At 34.6% G+C, this 26,969-nt stretch overlaps 2 protein-coding genes across 2 annotated transcripts in view; one reads left to right on the top strand and one right to left on the bottom strand.

The window, feature by feature from the left end:
- Positions 1-1,228: 1,228 nt before the first annotated feature.
- Positions 1,229-13,903, top strand: RLIG1 (RNA 5'-phosphate and 3'-OH ligase 1). The gene is made up of 7 exons (XM_069489356.1): positions 1,229-1,446; positions 5,948-6,065; positions 8,574-8,669; positions 9,371-9,487; positions 11,215-11,412; positions 12,496-12,665; positions 13,715-13,903. Exons 1-7 carry the CDS (start codon positions 1,357-1,359, stop codon positions 13,901-13,903), a joined length of 978 nt encoding a protein of 325 aa, XP_069345457.1. The 5' UTR covers positions 1,229-1,356.
- Positions 13,904-14,628: 725 nt separating this feature from the next.
- Positions 14,629-26,969, bottom strand: part of CEP290 (centrosomal protein 290) — an 88,102-nt gene continuing 75,761 nt past the window's right edge. Inside the window, exons 46-54 of the mRNA XM_069489355.1 lie at positions 26,853-26,939; positions 25,246-25,410; positions 24,591-24,713; positions 23,404-23,576; positions 20,407-20,548; positions 19,160-19,233; positions 18,498-18,592; positions 15,810-15,889; positions 14,629-14,859 (exon numbers count right to left, since the gene is read on the bottom strand). Coding sequence (XP_069345456.1) covers positions 14,629-14,859; positions 15,810-15,889; positions 18,498-18,592; positions 19,160-19,233; positions 20,407-20,548; positions 23,404-23,576; positions 24,591-24,713; positions 25,246-25,410; positions 26,853-26,939 — 1,170 coding nt within the window. The remainder of the gene's footprint in view (positions 14,860-15,809; positions 15,890-18,497; positions 18,593-19,159; positions 19,234-20,406; positions 20,549-23,403; positions 23,577-24,590; positions 24,714-25,245; positions 25,411-26,852; positions 26,940-26,969) is intronic.

A 26,969-nucleotide genomic window follows, 5' to 3' on the forward strand; every position in this document is an offset into this window, starting at 1 on the left:
CTAAGAACTGTCTTGTTCCAATATCACAGAGCCATCAGCTGTCTTTTTTTTTTTTTTAATTGGGCAGGTCGGGGGTGGGTGGGAGAGTTTTTGTATTTTCCTATGAGAAAATAGAACAGAGCAGAAAAGAAAGTAAACACTTTGAAATGGCAAATCTCTTCCTCCCTCCACCTGTCTGAATCCAGCAATCAAAAAACAATGAAGTGTTTTTTTGGGTTTTTTTGTTTGTTTGTTTTTGTTTTTTGGATATTTCATTCCTTGGGAACCTCCTTACTATAAATACCTCCAAATGACACATAGTTGTTTAATTTTTCCAAGGGCTAATTCAGTAAAATGCTGGACAGTTGGATACATGAAGATAAGACAATTATAGAAATGAGATCTGGGCTTTGTTCAAGCACATAGAAGATGACAGTAAAGTCAAAATTCCTCTACAACTTTAGGCTGAGGACTACTAGACGTAATGAGATAGAAGGGATACTATTACTAAATATTTAATATTTATTTTATTCAGTCATTGGCTGGTTTATTACTTACTAATATTCTTTTGAGCAGTAAGTCAGAGCAGATTGACTACAACTACTCAAGCTACTTAAAAGCTGTTGGAGCTCATCTTTAAGATTAATAAGAGTCCAATGAAACACTTGAGACTGAAGTCCGTTGGTATTCCTGTAGTTTTGGATTAGTCTAAGGTTAAACTTTGCACTCACTCCGGAAAGAACATCAGAACTAACTTCGACCACACTATGCTGCACAATGAGGCATAATTCAAACGGTAACTTTTAAAATTTTTTTGGTCCCAGGTGTTTTAATTGTAGGGTTTCCTGACATTCTTCCTGGGAAGCCAATTTTCATTCTGCTTGGAATCTGGGAATGTCTCTTGATATTTCTAAACTACAGTGCTTTCCCCATTAACTTGTTAAAGAAAACAGGCAAGCAGGTTTCATTAGAATGGTGTTAAATCGCCATCTGAAATGTGCATCACTTAAAATTTGATATAGTTTAATTTTCAAATATATCATTGAGCCCTCGGTGTGGTTAGGTACACACGCTCAGGAAGCGGATCTTTGTATTTTCATGGTCATCAAAACCCGGAGGGACGCACGTGGGAGAGCACCCGGCGCTTTAGCGTCTGCACAACAACTCCCAGAAGACACCGCGGTTTGGAGGCCGCTTCCGGGCGGGCGATCCCGCCCCTAGCTCGGGTTTGGCGTCGCGGAGGCGCAGCCGCCGTAGCTGGGCGCGGAGTGTGAGTAGCCTGAGCCCCGGGATTTACTGCTGCAGGGCTAGCTCTCCGTCTGGACCCGGCGCAGTTCGAGAGCGCGCTCTCCACTCGCACTGTCTGTTGGGTGCAGCATGAGGCGCTTGGGCTCCGTGCAGCGGAAAATGCCGTGTGTGTTTGTGACGGAAGTGAAAGAGGAGCCCTCCGCCAAAAGGGAGCACCAGGTACCGAGGAGCGCCGCGCCGCGGGGCAGTAACGCGTGGGCTACTCTCGGCGGCGCTGGCTCGGTTCGAACCCGGCGAGGGCGGCTGGGCGCGTTAGAGCTGCGGTGCAGGCCGGGCGCTCTTGTAGGTTTCGCTGGGGAGGTTGGGGTAGGAGTCCCGTACGGCCTGAGCTCCAGGTTCTTGTCCTTTCTTAGTTGTAAGGGAGGGAATCTGCGAGAGAATTTTTTTCTGATCAGGCGATTCAGTCCTGCCCTTGCAGGGAAATTGAAAACCCACATCCAAAATAACGTCCATTTTTTCTCAGGGTATCAGTTTCTGTGGAAAACCCCTCAATATCCAGAGAATCACCACAGTACAAGCTGTACTGCTTTTTAAGAGTGTGGTGAGAAAGTGGAGATATTACACTAACTTTACCTGTTATAATCTGAGAACCAGTGGCAGTGTTGACAGCTAGCCAATTAAATGTCACTAAAGATCAGACCTCATGTATTATTCGCAGTAATTACCTACTTGATACTAACTTTGGTGTTTCCATCTCAAGTTTTCTAGCAACGTGTTTTACATATACTAGGCCCTCACTAAATGCTAGCAAATGAATAGTAACTATTTCAGGATAATTCTTTAATAATCTACTGATCAAGGACATGGTAGTCCCGATCAGTAGAATCCATATTTTTCAGCTGGATGCTGCCAACTCATTCAAAATCAACATGTCCGGTTGAAATCCACCGCACCTTTCATCGTTGGCCCTGGCCATCTTCTTGTCTTTTAGACTAACAGGCCTTTTAGATGGCAAAGACTGCCCAGTTATCTTTAGACAGGCTTCTAGGACTTGACACTGGATATGTATTTGTGGAATTAAGGAAGGTACTTTTGAGTCATTTCATGCCAGTTTTCCATTCACCTTTTTATTTTATAACTTCTGATCTTTTCATTCTCTTTTATACGCTATTACTGTTATAGTTAATGATTTGATGTCCCATTGCATTACCTAATTGGTCTTACTTGCCATCCAGAATGATCATCACCATATTCTTACCTAGACAAAATTCCAGTTTTTACTAAGTGTCTGTAGCAGTAATTAGCCTTTTTTTTTTTTTTTTTTTTTTAAGCCTTAACAAATCTAATCCATATGAAACATTGCCACTAACTGTGTCAGTGGTTCACTCTGGCTGTGATTTTCAACTTTGTGTGTTAGAGGGGAGTAGTTTGTGAAAGTACCCTGCACCAGGAAAAAATAAGCCTCTTATCTCTCTGCACTTAAGAACACCTTAGCATCCAAATTCTTAATTATAATTCAAGATCTCCCATGAAGCAGGCCTAATTTACTCTCCAGCCTTCTCAAAGGGAAGTCTCTGTTTTAGAAAAATCTCTTTCATCCTGTGAAGATACCAGCCACAATACTGTCTCTCATATTTTTGTTCAGATTAATCACTCTGTCTGGATCACCTCCAGAGTGTTCTTAAGTTTTCAAGTCAGACCTTGTCTGTGAAATTTCTGATCAGTCGAATCATTCCAGTGATTTCCCTTCCCTGGAAATTGTAGAGGACCACCCAGTTGATATTCATTATATACTTTTTATACACACATGCCTTGTTTTTTCAGTAATAGTCTAAAGTCTTTGATAACAGGTAGAGAAGGAGAACTTGGTGTACCCTTCAGTGTTTTCTATTGTTCTTTGGACATGTCCGTAGCAAAGAGTGGTAGATGATTGATTCTTATGGAAGGAATGTTTACAATCATCAAGAACTCCATGGGCAGAGTAATTACCTTCCTTAAGATCTTTGATAAATTCAAATGCACACACACACGCTCTCACTCACTCACACTACTATTGGTCTAGACCCTGTGGCTCTGCCACCATAGCTTAAATTGATATGCTCTTATACCACTGTCATAAATTGGTGGATAAATCCCCAACCAGTTATATTTTAAAAGTACTGAATCAGTAGTAGAAGGGGCTAATTTCCTAGTTTACCTCTCTGAAATAGTACTTTCACTTTCATAGTCTTAAGCTTATACACATTGGTATAATGTTTATATTGTGCAGTGCTGTTTAACAATGTAAGATGATGTTACTTCAGATTAAGACTATGAAACAGTGGCATAAAACTCAGAAATGAAAATAAATTACAGAAAAAAAGTTGGTAGAAACCTGAGAAACTGTCTTTTCCTCCAGCTTTGATGTTCTTTTATCTTCTTGACAGCAACCATAAATATGTAAACAGTTTACTACTGATAAAGCTGAAAGGGACAAGAAGTGAGTACTCTCAAAGCTAACAAAATCTAAGGAAAAACAAAAGGCAAGTAATCCTTGGTAGTTTTAACAGTCAAACAGTGAAAGCTGTGATGGAAAAAACGTGAATGAACCCAAATCAGCCTCAAATTTTGAGTACTCATTATGCAAAGACTTAGAACTGAAAAGGTACTGAAGTATACACTGTAACGTATCTGAGGTGGCATAGTAGACCAGTTGGAGTCATCAATGGGGCTGTATTTACTGGAGTACACATTTGAGGTCTCACCTAAGAGGTGATGCCAGCCAGTGTTACTCCTTTTTTATATTCTGCCTGTATAGTCTAGGACTCTAGACAAAGCCTTTCACAAACTAAATGCTCTAACTTTGATGAATGAGTGATCACAGAGTTTTTAAAGATCAACATTATAGTGACACTCCTGAATACAACTTCCAAAGTGAAAGATTTCATGAGACCGCATGGGGAAGTTAGGTAGCTGTGGAGAAAACTATTATCAAAGTGAAGCTTAACTCAGAATCAAGAAAGAGTTGTTTTACAGAGGCGATTTTTCTTTTGCCTTCTTGGACATTTTCAAAATAAATAAACAAATGTAAGCAACTATAGTTAATATAGTTCAGAAATTGAAGTTTGTAATATCATAATATCTATCTAATATAAGAACTATTAATGGTAAGAAGCCATCAGGGGTTAATTTCCCTTTCAAGCAGGTGGTATATTTTCCAGAAGAGTACTTGTTGAACTTCATAATGCATCCAAGTATTTTTAGGTTATAAAACATTTATGTAAATGTCTGTGGTCTAAAATGTTTAGACAGGGATGCAACCTCCATCACAATGCTATATACTACTGATAATTACTTTATGAAAAGGATGAGAATAATTATAGTTTAGGCATCCTATGCTTATAATGGCAGTTAACATTTTTCAGAGATGAAATATTAAGAAAAAGATGCTGCTTTTATTTTATGTTTATCGTGCAGCTGAGGAGGAAAAGCATATGAAATAAGTAAATCTAGAAAGCATTTGATTTTTGGCTTTTCCTCTGTAGAAAACAGAAATTGATCAGTTATATTAAGGAGAAAAATGCACTGAAAAAGAGATGGGAATTATGCCAAAAGGTTTTTTGTGATTACATCTGCGTGGTGATATTATGGATGATTTCTTGTTTATGCTTTTGTATATTTCATATTGTAAATTTTCTGTAATTAGCATATGAATATTAGGTTTTTTTAGGAAAAAAGGCTAAAAAAAGCAAAAACAAAATATGAGCTATTTTCCATCTCTTTTGTCTGCTCCTTTAGACTGTGGCCTGAGGCAGAAGTACATTACCAGATCCTTGCTAAGACTCACTAAGAACCCAGTCTTAATTGAAAAATAAGTTTAGTAAATCACAAAAATGTTTGTGTTTATAAAAGATGGAAAATCTCCTGTATTGAAGAGTAGATTGATTCTTGAAAAACTAAAAATTATGATTGGAAAATACTTGTATTGAACCACCAGAAGCACCTATGGAATTATTTATTTATGTTAATTAAACACATAATCTAGTTTTACTTTCACTTAGCTCCAAACACAATGGCTGCCTTGCATCCTTCAAACACATCAAGAAACCTCCTGACTTGGGGCCTTTTTTTTCCTGAATGTTTACATGGTGTATTCCCTCACTTCAAATCTGCTCAGATATTGCTCCTCAAAGAAGTCTTTTCCTGTCCACCATATCTAACATAGTACCTCATCCCTCTCTTGCCTTTACTCCATTTGTTTTTCTCTTTAGCACTTGTCATACCTAACATTGTAATTATGCATTTTGTTTCTTTTGTCTCCATTAAGATGCAAGTTTCACCAAAGACAGGTGCTTTTTTCCTCACCTCTGTTTCCAGTGCTGAGGACAATGCTTAATCCATAGTAGGCATTTAGAAAATAATTGTCAACTATGATTGAACATACTAAACACTTGTGTTAGGGATGCAGTGCTGTGTAGGACATAGTTCCTGGTGTTAAGTCATGATGGATAAAGCAACATGTAAATAATTACCGATTTGTGTAGAAAACCAGGTACTGCTGTGATAGCAAAGACGAAAAGGGGTGATTCAAAACTTCACAGAAGAAATTTTTTAATTGTTTGAAGGATGAACAGGAGATCATCCCTTAAAATTAATGAAATTAAGAACATTTCAGGCGAGAGTGTGTGCAAAGCACAGCGGCTGTCTATCTTAAACCAGTTTTTTCTTTTTCTCTTTTAAGCCATTTAAAGTTTTGGCAACTGAAACTATAAGTCACAAGGCATTAGATGCAGATATATACAGTGCAATTCCAACAGAAAAAGTGGATGGAACATGTTGTTATGTCACTACCTACAAAGGTAAAATAAAACTATCATGTTTCTTACAAATATTACTTATTTTTCTTAATCACTTTACGAATTATATAAATCTGAAATGGGGCATTTGCTTTTCATGAACCCTTGGAAATCTTAGTGGCAAGATTAAAAGGTTGTAATTGTTATATTTTTATTTTGTATTTTTCTCTTGGGGCAGGAAAAGAAGTAAACTAACACTTAATATTTATTGAGGACCAGGCAGTATGATAAATGCTTCATACATATTATCTATAACTTGTACAAGAAGCCTCTACATTTTACAGATAAGGAAAATGAGGCTCAATGAACTTAAATAATTTGTTCAAGACTATATAATGACTGGCTGAACTGGCAGTGGAACCTAAGTTTGACCCTAAAGTCTGTTCTTGTACTGATCCCAGTGCTGATTTTAGTGGTTTTATTACTGTTGGCAGTGTAGCCAATTAATTTCATTTTAATGTACTTTAAAAGAAATGAAACTCAAATAGAAATTATCAACCATGTTAAGAAAAAAAAGTGCATTGAAAAGAGAAATGTTCTTTGTGATTACTTCCGGATGGTGAGATTACCTTGTAATTGCACAAAAATAAATAGAACCATTAAATGGGCATCTGGACACATTGCTTGTATCAGGAAATCTCTTCTGAAATGCATTTAAAAAAATTTTTAACTGTGCTAAGATATACATGATATTTACCATCTTAACCATTTGTAAGTGTACAGTTCAGTGGTAAGTACATTCACATTGTTGTGCTACTATCACCAGCATCCATCTCCAGAACAGTTTTCGTCTTGTAAAACTGAAACTGTACCCATGAAACAACTCCCTATCTCCCCACCCCCAACCCCTCGTAACCATACTTTCTATCTCTATGAATTTGACTATGCTAAGTACCTCATGAAAGTGGAATCATATAGTATTTGTCTTTTTGTGACTGGCTTCATTCCTTTTTAAGGCTAAATCCTTTTTAAGGCTATATAGAGCACATTTTGTTTATCCAGTTAACGCTCGATAGAAACTTGAGTTGCTTTCAACCTTTTGACTATTATAAACAGTGCTGCTATGAACAGGGATGAACAAATATATTTTTGAGGTCCTGCTATCAGTTCTTTTGGGTATATATCCAGAAGTAGAAGTCCTGGATCATATAGTAATTCTAATTTTTTGAGGAGCCACCATACTGTTTTGCATCATGGGTGCACCATTTTACATGCCTACCAACAGTGCACAAAGTTTTTAATTTCTCTGTATCCTCACCATCACTTTTTTGGTTTTTGATAGTAGTCATCCTAATGGATCAGAGGGAAATGCATTTTTTATGTTAACTGGTAAAAAAAAAAAACAAAACAAAAAACAAAAGGTCCATTCAACCAGAAATGACAATATAATTTTAATGTGGTTCTTCATATTATTTATCTTGATAGCTAATAAGTAATATATAATATCTGAACCAAAGTGTAATAATTTTTACAAACTTCAGATTTATATATTTGAGAGAACTGTAAAAGATTTTTCAGGTTTTTATATTAAGAAACTTTAGTGTGCATCATTATGTGTGATTATTGCAGGATGATGGCAGTTAAACAAGGTTGTAGTTTAACTGCCAAAGAAGACTCACAGGACCCAAAATGACAATGCTTACAAATCCACATTTTATTACTGGTAAAAGATGCACAGTATAGCAAGGGCATTAAAAGTAAAGATATGTATGACAGCCAAGGACTATCTCACAGCATGGGGTTTGGAGAAGCCAGGTAAAAGCTGCTGTTGTGCCCTAGTTTAAGGCCTGGGCAGGACACATTTTCTCAGATAAGGAACCACTGATGTGTGCAGGTAACACCTTGGAACCAGGGAGTCCAAAATAGAGACTGAGCTTGGAATTTATATTTTGTATTTATATTTTTGCTGGCCACATTAGGCATCTTCTGCTAAGTAACCAGCCTCAGCAGCAGAACCCTCCAAGGGTCTCACTCTTACCAATAAAGAATACTGGCACAGTGTCCTGAAACTCCTCAGACCCATGAATGCAAATCAGCACTATTAATCTGTATATTTCAGGAATTGACCAGGGGTCAGTCCCATGTAAAACAGTTCAGCCTAATTCCAGACATTCCAGAATCAACCCTTACAGTGTAATATTCAGGGGAGGTGTGAATACAATTATCTGGTTATGTTTCTGTTTTGTATAGTGGTAGCTTTAGTTTCTCACAAATACTAATTACTAATAAAATATAACTATGGAATGTCCTTATAACAGGATCGTGAGTTTACTTTTTATCTCATCCTCATCATTAACCAAAAAGTAAGTCTTCTCCATAGCATCAGGTATAGCATAGCTAGGTGGTATACATAATCTTAAGACTGCATATTTCCCTTTGTTTTTCTAGGGTTGCTTCTTCTCTTAGAGAAATGACCCTACTGTTTATTGAAAATTTTATTCTGAAATATCTTTCAAGATAAGTTTTGTTTGTCTCTTATATGTTAATTTTCCTTTTATTATTACTTTTTAGATCAGCCATACCTTTGGGCTCGGCTAGATAGAAAACCTAACAAACAAGCTGACAAAAGATTTAAAAATTTTCTACATTCAAAAGAAAACTCAAAAGGTTAGTGTTTTTTTATTTTTTTAACTTTTCATGATTCAAATAGCTGAAATTTGTGGCTATTTATTGCTATGGTGTTTCTATACATTTCATCTTTGTATAATTTAGAGAAAAAGGAAAAATTACAATTGAGTAATTTTATGTAAAGAATATTCTTGAAAAATATTTTAAAATATTTTCTTAATATTTCTGACTCTTCATTATAGTATGAGTCTATTTTATTAAAACATACAAATTACTACAAATATAATGAGACACATTTTGATTTTGTCTCTGTAAGAGAGAAATATGTAATCTTACAAATCAGGCACAAATCTCAAAGGAAAATTAGTACGTTAAACTATAACATTAAAACACCTTTAAATAGTATATGTAGTAGATACATACACTCATTGTATATCTACACTCATTGTTGTATATAATTTATATATATCCATAGTGCATTAATAATTCATATAAATTTATACATAATGGAATATTGGTTACACTATATACAAATGGTCATGTATTTAAAACTAAAAATTTAAAGTGTTAGTAGTACCCTAGCCCTGAAAAGTACAGTCACATTGTGGAGTCCCAATGAATGAAGAATAATTGTATCATATCAGATATTATGTTTTATTAGCTGTTCCTAGTTTGAATCTGTTAAGTGTTTTACATTTTTTAAAGTATCACCATATATAATATTATCTAACTCTTTTTAGAATTTTTTTGGAATGTTGAGGAGGACTTTAAACCTGCTCCGGAGTGCTGGATACCAGCAAAAGAAATAGAACAAGTAAATGGGAATCCGGTGCCTGATGAAAATGGACACATTCCTGGTATCATGAAATCTTCTTAAATGGAATTTTGTGTTGACTAGTAAAAAAAACAAAAGGTGCAATCAATGACAAATTGTAGAAATCAATTTTAATCTGGTTCATTTTATTAATATGTATAGCATAAAATTTCTGAATCAAATTTATATAAAATCTAGCAGTTATATCAAAGATGTTTCATATCAAGAATGTCCTCTCAGGTTTAGAATCTTTTCTAAGATGAACAGTTTACTAGCTGTAGTCTGTGACAAAGTGTTGAATGACAATGACCTTAAAGTTCTTGTCAGGGTAGATAATATGATTGATGTAGTCTGAAATGATATTTCAAGAAGTCTTTACCTTTAAATTGGGAATAACATATGGTATATGTGTTTATTTTTTGTGAAGATCTCAGAAGAATCTCTCATTAAAGGGAGTAAAAATAGGTGTCTCACAAATAGTTTTTCTGGGAATGGGAAAAATTTTGCAGAGGTAGCTGAGTTTGTAGATACCCCCAGATTAAGATTATAGGCATATAAAGAGGCATGTATTGAATGTCTATTATGTACAATACCCACTTAGTTTCTGGTAATACAAAAATGAAGGTCAGAACCCTTGTCCTCAATGATCTTTTATTAGATATTGGGAGAAATCAACCAATAATAGTATGATTTAAGAATTAACAGTAATGAATACATAAGATATAACTGGAGAAAAGAAGAGGAATTCTTAGTTCAATTTGTAGTGGTTAGAGGCAGCTTTTAAGAGGAGTTAGCATCTGTACCAAAGCTTAAGAACAGGAATTTAGCTGGCAAGGAGAGGGAAGGTCAGCTTAGGCAGACTTCAAGGAAGAGGAGAGAGCATGGAGTATTTTGGACATAACACTTTGTTGTAGCTGGAATGTTTAGTGTGTATGACATCTCGAGGAGACTATAGAAGTTGAATGTGGAGGTATCTCAGATTTTAAAGGCCCTTGTATTCCATCTAAAAGAGTTTGAAGCTTATCCTGAAGATAATGATTATTAAGCAGGGGTACAGAGGAACTAAATTTAAATTTTAGAAATACAACTATAATAAAAGTGGAGGCAAGCAGACCAGCAAAGAAATTATTACAGTAATTTGGGGTGAATAATGAAGGCCAATAATATGGTCACAATGGCATGTATGTCCTAGTTTTCTTTGGTAATGAATTCTCCACAATGAGGGGCCAATTCTAGCAACAAGAGTGAGAAGAGGAACAAAAATAACATTCAATAAATATGGTATTAATAAATTATTAAATATATATTGGAACAGTTCAATAAATTGTGGGACATTTACTGCATATGTCCATTGTCCCTGAAACTACAAAGAAGGCAGGGAACAAACAGTTCAATAAATTGTGGAACACTTACTGCATATGTCGTTGTCTCTGAAACTATAGTGAAGGTAGCATTTATTAAAAAAAGTTTTAATGCTATGTCTTAGAATAGTGTTCATTTTTACTGAATTAGAGTGAAATTTCTAGTAAGAGAATTCTGGGTGCTCTGTAGTGAATAATCAAACAGGTGAATTCCTCAACAGAATAAAAAATGAACCCTTATGATTTAAAAAAAAAGTTATGAAACTGTTAACTTTCCCACTGATTTTAAAAATGATGTCTGTGTGACAGACATCCAGAGAATATGGAAATTTATAATAAAAATAGAATTACGTATAGTTTCAATCCATAGAAAAATGATGTAATAAAATATATATTTTTTAAATGATAGGTTGGGTACCAGTAGAGAAAAACAACAAACAGTATTGCTGGCATTCCTCTGTAGTTAATTATGAATTTGAAATCGCCCTGATACTAAAGCATCATCCTGCTGATCCTGGACTTTTGGAAATTAGTGCAGTGCCACTATCAGATCTCTTAGAGCAAACACTGGAGCTTGTAGGAACAAATATCAATGGAAATCCATATGGTGAGTGAAGCTTTTTTCTTATTTATAGTTACTGTCATTTATAAAGAGAACTTTCTAGGGTCAACTTAAAAAACACACACTACAGAAATGACTAACAAATTTGTGTTAAATAGTTTCCTGGGATTACATCCATTTCTGTTAACTTTATGTTCATGGAAAAATTTATGTATGACTAACCATTTTGATTTATTAATACAAAAGGCTGATTTTATCCTTTCATTCTTTCCTGTGATAACAGTAAAGAACTATATATGAAAAGTAATTACTCAGGAATAGCTTCTCATTGCTTTTTCATATTCAGGTGAGCTGAGTTGATTGAAAATGCACTTTTCATGGTTATAGCATTAATTTAAACAGCCAAGAGTAAAGTAAATAAAGAATTTACAATGAATACCATATCAAGCATCAAAATATATACCAGGATGAACCAAGTACAAGTCCTGAGGGCATTATGGAGTACATTGTTGATGGGGGAATGAGAAAATAGACCTAAGGATATTAAAGCTATAATAAGAAAATCCTATATTGAGATCGAAAGTAGATTGATTGGTAGGTATAAAGCAACTAAGATGATAATTAGACAAGTTATCAGAGATTGTGGTGCAGCTGTTTGACAAACATTGAATAGTTGAATGTGACTAATGGTGTATATAGAGCAGGAGTTGGCACACTTTTTCTCCAAAATGCCAGTGTAGATATTTTAAGCTTTGTGGGCCACACCTCTGAAATGAGCTATAGACAGTGCTTAAATGAATGGGTGTGGCTGTGTCCATGGAAACTATTTACAGAAGCAGGTGTCAGTCTAGACTTGGTCTGCAGGTCCTAGTTTGCTGACCGCTGGTATAGAATGGGTAAAGTACACAGAGGTGGAATTTAGGTTTATTGGAATATGGTGCCACATTAGAGTGAAAGCAGGACTTAATGCACTTGGATTATATTCTCTTCAAGGAGCAACTATACTTTTTCTAAATTTATTCCTAAATAAGAAAACTTTAGAAAACTTACTTGGAGAGGCAAATTTTCTCATTCTTTCTGAAAAGTTGTTTTGAATGAGTATGGTTAATGGCAAATTTTACCATTTAGGGTTAGGAAGCAAGAAGCATCCGTTACATCTTCTTATACCACATGGAACATTTCAAATAAGAAATCTGCCTACATTGAAGCACAATGATCTTTTGTCCTGGTTTGAAGGTTGCAGAGAGGGTAAAATTGAAGGAATAGTATGGCATTGCAGTGACGGCTGTTTAATTAAGGTAATGGCAAAATATAGCTTGTGTGGGGCTATGTTGTGTTATGTTCCTGCAACAAAGTCTAAGCAGTACTAAAATACTCTTTACAAATTGCAGCAATTCTGATTTGCAGTAAAGAAATTAAGTTCCTCATCTCACATGCCACCATTCTTTAAATGCTAACACAGTGTTTCCCAGTGTGTATGCTGTGGGGCATTGGCCATCCCAGATGGGCTTCAGTGATACTGCATATCCCCTACATGGAAATTGAAGTTGTACATTAGTGTTCTTGGAGACATCCTGTACCAACTTAGTTTCAGTCAGTATCTCCAAGTTTACTTGATTATAGAATTTGTTGAGTAAAACGAGTGCCAAGGTGATAGTTGATACATACAGAATGAGTTATATTATACTTTGTGCCCTTTCAGTCTGTCTCCTAGACTTGCCAATTTGATTTCTCACATGTACCTGAAATTCATAATGTTCAAAACTAGACCTAGTCTTAACACCCAAATTTACTGAGGTAAAAACCTGGATATTATTTTCAACCTTCCTTTCTATTACTTCATATATCCAGTTACCAGTTCTTAAAGATTCTAATCTATTAAATTTGTGTACTTCTCCCCAATCATTATTTATTTATTTATTTATTTGAGACAGAATCTCACTCTGTTGTCACCCCAGCTACAGTGCAGTGGTGTCATCATAGCTCACTGCAACTTCTGGCTCCCAGACTCAAGGGATCCTCCTGCCTCACACACCCAAGTAGCTAGGACTACAAGCATGCCCCACCATGCCTGGCTGATTTTTGTATTTTTAGGTAGAGAATGGGTCTCACTCTCGTTCAGGCTGGTCTCGATCTCCTGAACTCAGGTGATCCTCCTGCCTCAGCCTCCCAGAGTGCTTAGGATTACAGGCGTTAGCCACCGTGCCTGGCCTGTTAATTTTAATTTAGACTAAGACTCATGCTTGGATCATATCAACCTCCAAAAACAGTATCCTTCAGTCTTACCCCTGTGCTGTCCATTCTTCACAAATGAATGAGAATAGCTAAAGTTTTTTTCTCTTTCCAGGTCCATCGCCATCATCTTGGTTTATGCTGGCCAATTCCAGATACTTACATGAATTCGAAACCAGTTATTATCAACATGAACTTGAACAAATATGACTATGCCTTTGATACTAAGTGTTTGTTTAATCATTTTTTAAAATTAGATAATCAGAAATTTGGTAGGCTCAAAGATATAATATTTGATGTATAAAATGCAAATGTAATTAAAATTAATTTTATTATTATATTCTAATCTTGAATATTCTGCCATGTTTAAAAATATCTCAAGGTTCTTATTCATTGTGAAACATAGTAGTATGTCTTCTACCACTTGAAGAGATGAATTTTCCAGTTTCAAAATACCTTTCAAAATTTTATTTAGAATCAGCAAATTAATTTTAACCTTTGGCCATAAAAATGTAAGTAACAGTAAGCTCCCAAACTTCTACAAAGGGTGGATACATTCCACCATAACTGGGTGGTAATTTAGAGACAATAATTAAACCAACAATTTTTATGATTTCCAACATTAAATAATCTAAGTTCAATTTAATTTTGCTAAACATATAACAAAACATGGCTCAACCTCATAATCTATATATGTATATCTATGTATGTGTGTATATATATATATATATATGTCATAGGATTTGAGAACCTTAACACATATAAAAAGTATATATGAAACCCCAATTATAAATGTTAAAGCTGTTAAATTTACCCTGATACTCTTTGATAGTCATACTTATTATAAGTCTTCAAAAATATACTTGTCGAATAAGTTAAAAATTTCATTTTATCTACTAAAAATTCTAATCTAAGTAAAGGTACATGGTAGTGAGAAGGAAATTCTATAGTTCAGAGATTATTTCCACATGGAATTTTAACTTATAAAGTTAATAAATAGCCAAATAAAGCTACAGGTATAGGTGGCCCTTAATAAATGGGAAAATTAACAGGACTTTCTTCTTCATCTTCAGACTGTTCAGAAGCAGCAATAGGGCTAGATAATTCAACTCCCAGTTGTTCCGAAAGTTTTTTTAATTTCTCTTCTAAAAGAATATTTTTTTTTACTTCTTCCTTATAATTATACTTCAAATCTTCAATTTCTTCAAAAAATGAAGGATCGAAATTTTCCAGTTCTTTTTTCAGCTTTTTTGTTTCCTCCTAATAGAAACATATTATCTTTAAAAGTTGCATATAGGAAATATAATACATGCTTTCGGTTTGAATTAAAGAGATTTAACTACAAATGTGAAAGCCAAAGTACACTGAATAGTCAAATACAGCTATAAAGGCAAAAGTATTTTCTTAAGATTCTGTTAATGAAGTTTCATTGTACAGTATAAATAACTAAGTTGTTAACTGTCAAATAGAATTATCTATTCTTTGACTAAAATTTATCAACTCTTAGTTCATGGTGGGATTATCTTTCTCTAAAAGCACATAGGATACTCATAATAAGGCAGTCAAAAGGACTTTGCTATTCACAACATTGAAGTTATTGTGGTTTAGATTTTTTGGTTTATGCTTCATTTATATTTTCTTTATAAATATCTAATTTTTAATGAATGACTAACTTTGTATAAATATATTTATGATCAGGGAAACCTTGGGATTTCTGCCTGGCTAAGTTAGGCATCTGGTGAAGGGAGAGAATTTGAGCTCCAGTGACTATTTAGAATAGCTGGTGATCATGAACTAATTTTCATATCCAGGCCCTTTTGTTGTTTACAGTCTTAAGAGGTAAAGCATGCCAAATATTTTTTTAAGAGAACTATAACCTTAAGAGAAAATTTCTGAAAAGAATTTCAAAATGAACTAAAAACAATATACTCAATGTGACCTAAAACTTAAAATTAAGAAAACATTAAAATAATGAGCTATATTTTTACAATTAAAAAATAAATTTACTCTTTAATTCTTTCTCTTTATTTTTTGTTAGCTCTTATTTAATACTGATTGTAATATCAAGGTCAAATATGAATATGCGATGTAATTACAGGAATTTTTAGGATACATACTTAAAACTTAAAGATGGTGGTCATAAAAATAGTTTTCAACAGCTGTTTCTACAAAACAGTACTAAAATTAGGTAAAATTAAATATTTAATTACCTTCAAATGCTGCTTTTCTAGATCTGATGTTTTGAGCTGTGTCTCTAGATCTTTTACTTTTTCCTTTAGTTGATCAGCATCTGCCAAAAAAGTTACAAAAATTAGACTCTGCTTTTACCCACTCTGAATAAGTTTAAGATAAAGGATTTGTTATGGAGAAGAAGCAGAAAACTTATGAAACCCACAGCCTGGAAGATACGGCATTTTATGGCTGAAGGCCATAAATTCACATTCACGATGTGAATACTATATGCTGCCTCTATCAAGTATTGAAATTCCACAGCAAGCAAAAAGAGAAGAGGCATGTGATAGGTATTAGAAGTATAGAATCATGTTTTAATATGGAAAAATTCTTATGTACATATAATATTTTGTATAGCATCTTCCAAAAGTTATCTTAATGACCACTTTTATTTAGTTAATGATTTGGAATTTCCAAAACAGTTCTGGTTTGATTTTAAGCCTTCACAGTCTTTGAAACATGACAGGTATCTTTATCTCCTTCACATGGGAGATAAGGAATAGATGGCTCAGAAATTCCTAGAGGAAACTGAGGTTTAGAAAGACTGGAGAACTTGTCTAATGTTAACGAGCATTAACAGGACTTCTTTGGTACTGTGCCTAGTCTGGTATACACCAAGCTGGCTGCTCTGCTGAGAGAGATTTATGTATATACTTTTAGTTACCAAGAGGCAGCATAGCACAGTGGTTAAGGACTGGAATCATAAGCAGCTTTTTAATTTCATAGATTTAGGTTTCTTTTTTTCTTTTTCTGAGACAGAGTTTCACTCTGTCACCTGGGCTAGAGTGCCATGGCATCAGCCTAACTCACAGCAACCTCCAACTGCTGGGCTCAAGTGATCCTCCTGCCTCAGCTTTCCGAGTAGCTGGAACTATAGGCACCTGCCACCACACCCGGCTAATTTTTCTGTTTTTAGTAGAGACGAGGTCTCCCTCTTGCTTAGGCTGGTCTCGAACTCCTGACCTCAAGTGATCCTTCTGCCTCGGCCTCCCAGAGTGCTAGGATTATAGGTGTGAGCCACCATGCCCAGCCTAAATTTAGCTTTTAATCTGCCTCTGCCACTTCTTTGATTTTGTAACCATAGGGACAGGTTACTTAACCTCTTTGAATCTGTTTATCACATGTAAAATGGAGACAATAGTAGTCATCATCTAGGCTTATATGAATAAAATAGAATGCTTAAAGTACTTAGCATAGTGTCTAGTAGAATGCATACACAATGACTTTAAAACAAAGTAGCAACAGGACCACATAGTAGGATGTTGAAAAAGCTATATGAAATACTCAGATTGTTCAGATATAAATTGATAAAATCCTTTGGAGCAAAATTTGGTATTTTCAGTAAACTGTTAATGGTATGATTAGGTTAAGAGATTCAGCATAGTATTATTTTATATTGATAAAAGCAGAAATTTGAAAGCAAATATCCATCAAAAGGTAAATGGTTCAATGTATCCATGCAATAATATACTATAGAATTATTAAAAGAATGAGATTTATAAACAGACCTCAAAAGATGTCCATGATAAATTGTTAAAGGCAAATAAACTAGAAATATGTATAGTATGAATCCAATTTTATATCACCGTACAGGAAAATATATATCTGTATATGTAAACGATATAAAGTCTATTCTCTGTTCACAGTAGTTTTGTTCTATAAACTCAACACAAATACTTTTAATTAGTGGGTATCAAACTACTGTTCCCAGGGGAAATATATACACATACAAACACATCTACATATATCTACATACACATCTCATATAGATTATTATCTTAAAAATCCTAGAAATTACTCTCCTGGTAGATTCTATTTTCTTTATTTTACAAAAGAGAAAACAAGATCCAGAAGTGTTAAGTTATTCTCTGAAGACTGTCCCACTAATAAGCATCAGAATTAAGCTTCTTAAACTATGCTGTGCTGGCCCCTACTGTCTCCATCCTCTAGTCATCTCTGGATGAAAACAAGAATGCCGAGCATTGCCTTGCTGGATCTTTGCTGGGGACGTGTAGGTTGATTATTCAAATGCTCTGCTGCTCTGCGAATGTCCACAAACTGCCACAAGTGTTGATTTTTGGATTAAAGATACATTTTAGTGAGTAAGCAAATTCACAGATAAAGAATCCACAAATAATGAGGACCAACTGTACTCTGTACATATATGAATATACGTGTATACGTGTGTATGTGTGTGTACACATGGGAATAGGGGAATGAATAGTAATTCTCTTGAATGAGAGTAGAAAAGGGTAGAAAGGCATTCTTTTTACTTTCTAAAAGGAAAAAAAGAATATAGGCAGTGTTTACTTATTTGTAGCTTTTAAATTAATAATAATAACATTTAGAAAAAAATGTCCAGAGGAACTGAAAAGGCCTGTACTTAGAAACTGGAAACAACAGACCTAGTATTCATTGCATAGCCTTGTATTGTGATTAAATCTCTAACACCTAGATGGAACACAAGGAGAAAAACGCTTAGGTACTTGCTACCATAGTAGAGACAACTCAAGGGATGAATGGGAATATTTTTATAGCATGGACAGACAACAGCTCTAAAACTTCATATCAAGGATTTGTTTTTGTAGAGAAACGATAAGGAATCTGAACCAAAAAAAGGCAAACCTGAGTTCAAAAACTTGGGGTAGTTTTATAATATACATTACCAGGTTTGATGCTTTCCGGTCCACTTTGGTCTTTGTTAACTTCTATCTGATGGATTAATTCTGCTTTTTCTTTTTCCAGCTGACTATTAGCTAATCTAGATCACAATGATAATGTGTTAAAACAAAAATAATAAACCAACAGACATTGTTCTACAAAATATGTGGGCATTTCTTATGAACTAGTTAGTGTACAGTAATCAGAATGTATCAAGATAAACATTTATTCTCAATGCTGCAATGCCACCATTCTCAAAGTATGGAATCAAAGTGTTCATGTTTTTAGTATCTGACCTGATGCCATTTTCCAGAGTAGTTTTGTTACAAGAGGAGCCTAATGAAAGTAGACTATAGAGACCCCTGGAAGTAAAAAATTACTTGTTCTTATCTCTAGGAAGTTCAGGTTTAATTCATTCTGTGCTCTTAGACAAGTATAAATGATATTACAAACTTGAAACTGAAATTAGGATTGGGTTTACTCTTTTTTTCCAGTATGTATTATGTAAAAGTTAGTGATTAGCTTTAGAGGGATGAAATAAGGACCTGATGAACCTATTAGGCAGCAAGGCTAAAAAAACCTAGCTCTAGCAAATCTGGTTATATAAAAAATAATTTTTAAAAAGAAAGACAACGAAAAAAAACAGTCATAGGAACACATGATGTACCTAAGAACTTGAAGCTCCCGTTTAAGGCCTTGCTCTGTCTCGGTACCTTCAGGAATGTGTTTGAGAATCTCAATCTTTGGGTACAATGAAAAGTTAGAAGATAAAGTTTGACATGGAAATATGAGGTTTTATAAAGATACACATTTTTAATGAAGCATATTAAAAGTTGGGTTTTCAAAAGCATACATAAGCATATTTCTATATTCAATTCACCATTCATTCAACAATTAAGTACTAACTACTGCAATGGCAGGCATTGTCCTAGGCACAGAGGATATAGCAGTGAATAAAATAGGCTGAGACCCTGCTTGCATGGTTCTTACATTTTCATTAATAGTGGGAGAAGATAAACCATGAGTTTGTGATATGATGTAATGTGATAAAAGTACCAGATGGTAGGAAGGGCTATCAAGAAAAATAATCCAGGGTAAGAGGACAGAGAGTGATGATGAAAAGTGGTATAGGGTTAGGGTTAGGAAAGGCCTCTCTGAGGAGCCTCCATTTAAGCAGAGACATGAAATGTGGGAGTGAGCGATGGGAATATTCGGGTGAATAGTATTCTAAACAAAGGAAAAAAGTACAACGACTTGAAACTTGAATGAGTTTGGTTTGTTCAAAGGACTGAAAGAAAGTTAATATGACTAAACATTGAATGAAAGTTAAAGTAGTAGATGAGACTGGAGAGAAAAGTAGGAGCCAGACCGTGTACATAATTATAGGCTATGAAAATTTAAGTTTTATTTTAGGGTGATAGAGAACCACTGAAAGATTGTGACCTGAAAATGGTATTGCTATGATTTGCTTTTTGCTTGCAAAGGATTATTTGGGAACTCTGTGGAGGATAGGTCAGAGATAAAGAGAAGGTGAAATGATACAAGAGTGGAAGCTGAGAGACCAGTTAGGAAACTATGGCAATTGTTCAGGTATGAGATATTAATGATAGCTTGGACAAGATTGGTAGAGGTGGAGATACTGAGAAGTGATCAGACTTAGGATATAGGTTGAAAATACAGCTGACATGAATTAATGATGAAAAAGATGTGGGAAAGGAGAAAAAGAAGGAAGTGAATGATGATCCAAAGTTTTTGGCTTAAACAAATGGGCCAAATGGTGATGCTGTTCAGTTAGATGGGCCTCTAGGGAAGGAATTAATTAAGAGTCTATTTTTATCTACATAAGACAATGCAGGGAGCATCTTGTGATATAATGCATTATTTTATCATGTAAAGAAAAATTACATTACATGCCTGTTGTTCAAGGTCTTCGGTGTATTTCTCAACTTTTTGTTCTCTCTCTGTTGCTTCTCTTACAAGCTGTTTAAGGTCAATAATGCTTTGATTTTTTTTGGCAATATCAGTTTCTAATTCTTTCAACTTGGTTTCATACATTCTAAAAGTATAAAGAAAAAAATAGTACAGACATGGCAAATGATTTCTCTTACTGATTTAAAAGTTCAAATTATTGCACTAAAAATATCTTATTTTACTGTTTCTTCTAGTCAAAGTTTTCTAGTCAAATGCTACATATTTAGCATTAAAAGGTGATGGCAAGAAGCTGGGCATGGTGGCACATGTCTGTAGTCCCAGCTACTCAGGATGCTGAAGCAGAAGGATCGCTTGAGCCCAAGAGATCAAGTCCAGCCTGGACAACATAGCAACATACTGTTTCTTAAAAAAAAAAAAAAAAAAAAAAGGGAAAGGGAAAAAATTGTGCAAAAGCATGGGTGAGAGAAATTGCATATAAACAGGCCCATCATACCTAAAAGAAAACAATGCATACAACATTAAAACTTTTCCAGACAGAAAAAGAGAAGGAACACCTTCTAGCTAAGTTAAAAAGGTTAGTATAGCTTTGGCAACAAAATATGAAAGGAAAATTATGATTGTCTAAATACTTCAAACATCTTTTGATAGATCTTAGAAACTTAGATTAGAAGGAAACATTTTTAACCTGACCAAGACTATCTACCAAAAGTTAATGTTGAAATAGCATAAGCTTGCTTCTTTACTTCATCTAATTCTCTGTTCAAAAGCCACCAAGCAGATTACCCTATCTAAAATAGCCCCTACATCACCCTTGCCTGTCCCAGCAGTCAGCATTAGACCTGACACAGAATATGTGTAAATAAGTTTGTTGAGTAAATAACAGTAACTACAAGGATTTCAGCATGAGCAAGACCTGTGTCATGGATCCCAAGAGAGATATCTCTAAACTGCTTTATTGAGCTGGGTGTATAATCCCAGTGCTAAAATTTAGCAATTGTTGTTTTTTTTTTGGATGGATTTAGGGAACCTGGGGGTCAAGGATCAGAATGAACCTTCTCTCTGACAAGAGGTTTCTACTTAGACTTATATCTTCAGAATGGTTTACTGAAGGCCTGCTCTATGCTCATACAGTTCTCAGATTAAAAACACAGAAATAATCTAAAATACAAAGTCATCTTCAATTATGGTTGAGTATCATCTCCTACTAACCATTTATAAATCTTACAAACCCTTTTGCAACTAACAATCTCTTTTCCAGCCTCACAGAGCCCTTTTAGAGAAGGAAGGTCAAGGATCATCATCTCCACAGATTAAAAAAAAAATAATAAAAACTTGAGCCCACAGAAGGCATATAATTTACTTAAGGTCACAGTAAGAATTAGGGCTTTCTACACCATGGAAGCTAGCTGATTCCCTGAAGGAACCTAGGCAAGGTGGGCCTTTTAGAAATAACATCCAACATAAAGCACAGAATCTGGCAGTAGCATATGCTAAGTAAATGTCTGTTGAATAAACAGATCTCAAAGTAACTCAAAATTCTTTCTGAGTCCATACATGATTGTAGAAGGAAATGAAGAATGACCAAGAAATCAACTGATAGGGTTGCTGGGTGAGCATCACTGCTGGGGTCCAGGAAGACAAAGAAGAGACCCTCCCCCAATACTATCACACTTGTTATTTGATTTAACCCTGATGCTAGCTTTCTGATAAAATAATTGTTCCTGGTTTGTAGATGGGAAAAGTGAGAGCTGGAGGAGAGAAGAGTGGATTCTGACTACTCTGGTGTTAGGACAGGAACCAAGGACTCCTTTTCCAGAAGTAGTACATGGCCATCTGGGCTGCCCTCTAATGTGCCTGCTTAACCTTTCTCTTTTCTCCTTCCATCTGGCCGACAGGAGTAAGTGTAGTGTGGCAGGCCCACTGTGGGACTTGCTGTCATCTCACAGTGCTGAGACTCCGATCCTAGTTGTATTATTGGTGGTTGCTATGTCGCCTCCCACTAAGGCAATTCCAAATAGCAGACAGGGCAAATGAAGCCCTCAAAGACATCAAAGGGGAAATTGGTGATGCATGGATATAATGAACTCTATGACAACAGTAAGATAAAGATGAGTTTGCCTTTTGAAATGGGAACAGCAGATGTGCTGGATAGTAAACAACTTCATCCAGAATGGTTTTAATAGGAAAGGACACGGGCAGGATCCCACTGGGCACTGGCTTCCAGAGTCCTTGAAGTACCTACTTAAAATTGGGAATGAGAATGACACCAGAGCCTTTTACCGACTCATTATAGTCACGATGAACCACCCGTGGTGACTGTGGCAATGAACACATGAATGTTTACACATAAACTATGACCATCTCTTTCATAGCCACAAAGATTAGTTTCACAGACAGAAATCCCACATACTTGTAGAAAAGGTTCATGGGGTGGGAGAAAATCAAGTACCAGAAAGCAGAGGCCAGTAAGACACTAAAGCTGCTGCTGAATTCATCTATTGGGGGAATCTGAAAAGACAGTTGCCCAGGATCTAATTCCAAAAGCATTGTAGCACAGCCCAGATCTAGTACGCCATGGTTTGTGACAAGACAGCTCCATTATTCCTGGCTCATACTTGAGGTAGAAAATTAATACAAAGAAGCTGAGGTTGCAGTTGGAGAAAAGCAGCACCCAGGAGAAGGTGGGCAGCATCAGGCCAGGCTCACAGCTGAAGGCAGCTGCATGATGCACAGGTAGCTCCAACAACTTAGCCCAGGCCCAGTTCTGCTCTGTCCCATGCCCTGCCACCCAAACAAAAACATTTTAAGGAAAAGATTCGCAATGCTAGAACAGAAAAAAAGGGAGTATTATGTTAAAACAAATAAACTGTTCATGAGGCAAAAACTAGGTTATTCAGAATAGTGTCATCTTTTAAAACAATAATGCCAGAAATTAGAACTGATTAAACTTTGTACAAGTTTTAAACTATCTGCTCCTACCTTGTAACAACAATTGATTTCCAGCTTTTGCTGTCGGCACCTTCAAGCTGTGGACCTCTACTTTCAGCAAACTGTAATCTCTTGCCAGTTTCTTCCAGTTGAACTGTCATCTTCTCATTTAATATCTCTAAATTATTCTTGGCTATCCGCAATTTCTCTGCAGCTTCAGTTTCCTGTCATTAAAAACTAATTAGTATATTTTGACAAAATATAATACTGTTCTCACAGATGCAAAGTATTTGAAATTATTACAAATTGGAAAACAAAAAATAATCTGGAGTTCTAAATGCTGATCAAAATTTCAATAAATTCAAAGTTTCCTTTCCTTTAAAACAGCAGTATGATCATATTAATTAGAACAATAGTAAATGAGGTCAGAGAAATATATTTACAAGCCTTTTACTCTAGTGGTTACTTTAAATTTGTCATTTTGTTCCTATGTAATATTTTTTTCAATAATGGGATAAACTACATCTTTACACTTTAAAAGATACTTTGTTTTGACTTCCTAATATTAGACCTAGCTATAAGCCTAAACTATGTGTAAGTAACATAGATTATTTCTACTATTAAACACCCACATTGAAAGCACAGTATATCACTCTGGCCTCAAGATACATACAGATACTATCCTAACTAGTTTAAAATATTAATTTAAATTTATTCACTGGATCATCCATATAAATAACAACACCCATTTGTAGCAAGGATATATTTTGCTATTTAAATAGAAAGAAACTGTACTAAGACAGTTTCATATGCTCCTCACTATATATTAGGCATTGTTCTAAGTCACGTGCACAAACATGAACTCAAACCCTACAGCAGCTCTGTGAGATAGGCATACTTATTATTTCCAATTTTACAGATGAGGCAATTAAGGGATAGAGAGGGGTTAAGTTGCTCTCCCTAGCTCCCATGGCTAATAAATTATAGAACTAGGAACTGAATCCAGGCTGAGTGGCTTCTACATTATACTGCCTCTAAATATATTAATTTTTTTACTATCAATACCCCTCTTGGTGAAGGACTATGATAATAGTAAGCATAAAAACACAATTCATAAATCTCTTAATGTCTATTTTGAATAGACACTCTCATCAAGGATCTACTTTCAGTTTTTCTAAGAGGTATTACTTAATTAAAATAAAAGTAAATAATTACAATCTCAGTCATAAAAGTCATACTTTTTTAAGTTCTTTACGAAGCCTTTCATTTTCAGCAACAACTTTCTCTGTGCCTTTGGTCTTGGACTCATACTGCATGCTCAGCTGACGTCCAAAATGAACTTTAAGTTTTTCTAATTCAGCCTAGTAATAAAAACCAAAAAACAAAAACTACATATTATCAAAACAAAGAAATAAAATAAAATATTATCTTTTAAACTTGCAAAACTTACTTCAAAGTAGTTTTAGAGACCATATTTGATATGATTAAAATTAAAGTCTTCCCTTGAACATTGGTCATCTAGAACGGAAATTCCCAACTTTGGCTACACATCAAATGAGTCGTTTACTTAAGAAAACGATAAAAAACCCCAACACAACACCTATGTTAGGTCTCACTCTGAAAGAAATAAATCAATTTCAGGGATCGGGGTTTAGATATCAATATTTCTAAAAACATACAAAGGTAATTAATCTATGCTTATTATTTTAAGGAAGATTAAATGGAGCTACTCTGTAAACCTTTAGCCCTGGCTATCATGTTTTTTTAATATGTATAAAATATGTACTTCATCTGTTAAAGCCATTTTATGTACTATATTTAAAATTTTCCTAAAAATTAATAAAAGTTAAAACTAAAATATTCCCATAAAAATGATCACATTAAAAACATTACCTTCAATTTTTCATTTTCCAGCTCAATATTAGCCATTTTTTCACTGGTCAGTATTCCTGATGCTTTTTTCAACTGTTCATTTTCTCTTTGGACTTTTTCAACTACTTTTTTCATTAAGCCAATAGTTTTTTCTAATTCTGGGATTGTCTTTCCACTTCTACCAGACTACAAAAGAATATGTTAACTTTTGAATTCAGTCAAATATTTTAGAGAATATAACATAAAGTACCAACAATAAGACAAGCTCATTATTATATTCATTATTAATAATTCCCAATATTTGATGCCAAAGGTGTGTTAATTCATTTCAACCTTAAAAGAACCCTATCATATAGGAATTATAACTTTTACTTTACATAGAAGAAAACCAAGACTTAGAGAATGTGATATTCCTAAAATCATGCAGCTAATAATAATAGCTTAGTCTAGCCTTAGCTTTATTCATAAAAATGAATAAATCTATTCTATTTAGCTAATGTTCTCTCCAGTATACCAGAGTTTTCTTTATATGGAATAAAACCACAAAAGAGAAATTGTGTCTTTAAAGAGCTCACGAATAATCAAATTTTAATTGCAGTATAATAAAGGCAATTTTCTCTAAGAATAGCTATTGCTTAGAAATTCAGTTTCTGTCCAAAATAAGTAGAAGAGACATCTGAAATAAAAAATCTTGCATAAAGATTAACAGAGATGGGTGACCAGTTAATTAGTTTAACTGCTTATTATTTAAAATAAAAAGTTTTTAACAATTGCATAAAATAGTATGCCTAATTTTTAAAATTTTAGTTAGTATTTAGTTAAAATTTTAGTTAGTATTTATACTTTGCAATGAAAAACCCTGATACACAAACTTTTGTATCACTTTAGTATATGGGGTATATTTTCATAGTTAACTTACATAGAAAAGGTCAAATTAACACATATTTTCACTTATGAAACAAATGCTGCTGTCAGCAAGATATTTTTTCTAAATACTTTTCTAATAACACTCTTCACTGAATCTATCATATATTTAATATTATGACCTGAATGAATTTTTGCATTATGATTGCTTCCATTTGTGCCACTGACCAACATGAAATCAATAGGAGCTTAAATCTTTGGCCTTGGCCTCCTAAGTAGCATTTATTCTTTATACAAAGGAAATATACAATAACATGGGAAGAAAAATACCAGAATACAAAAGAAAATGGGCAAACATTTATAAAACATTATACCAAGAAGTTGTTGTGGATATCTCAAAAAAATAGTTTTGAAATGGTAGAATTGGACCACGGAGCAGTTAGCAGTTACCTCAATGAACAGAAGGACTCCTGGAAGTTAAATGTTGTCAAGGTGCGGAGGGATATGCAATGAAAAGAGAGCTGATGTGTAGTCCAAGTAAAATAAAAAGGATGTCAGTTATAAAAGATGATAAAATACATTAACTTGAGACACAGAGAAAGTTTAATGATGTTTTATATTATGGATGCAGCAGAATAAAATCTGTAACTAGAAGGCACTTAGGGAAGGCATATTACTACTGTCATGGTATATCTAAACTTTTCATTTCTGGCTTATTGCTTCTGAAACCAAAACAAATGTATTGCATATTCTCACATACTTACCCCTCTAACGTGACCAAGTTTCCGCTCAACTTCTGCTTTTCCTTTTTTAAGGAATTCACACATTTCCTTCAAATCGCTTACTTGATTCTAAAAGATAAAAGCAAAGGTAACAATTTA

This window comes from Eulemur rufifrons, chromosome 16 (assembly GCF_041146395.1).
Source record: "Eulemur rufifrons isolate Redbay chromosome 16, OSU_ERuf_1, whole genome shotgun sequence".
NCBI classification, from domain to species: domain Eukaryota; kingdom Metazoa; phylum Chordata; class Mammalia; order Primates; family Lemuridae; genus Eulemur; species Eulemur rufifrons.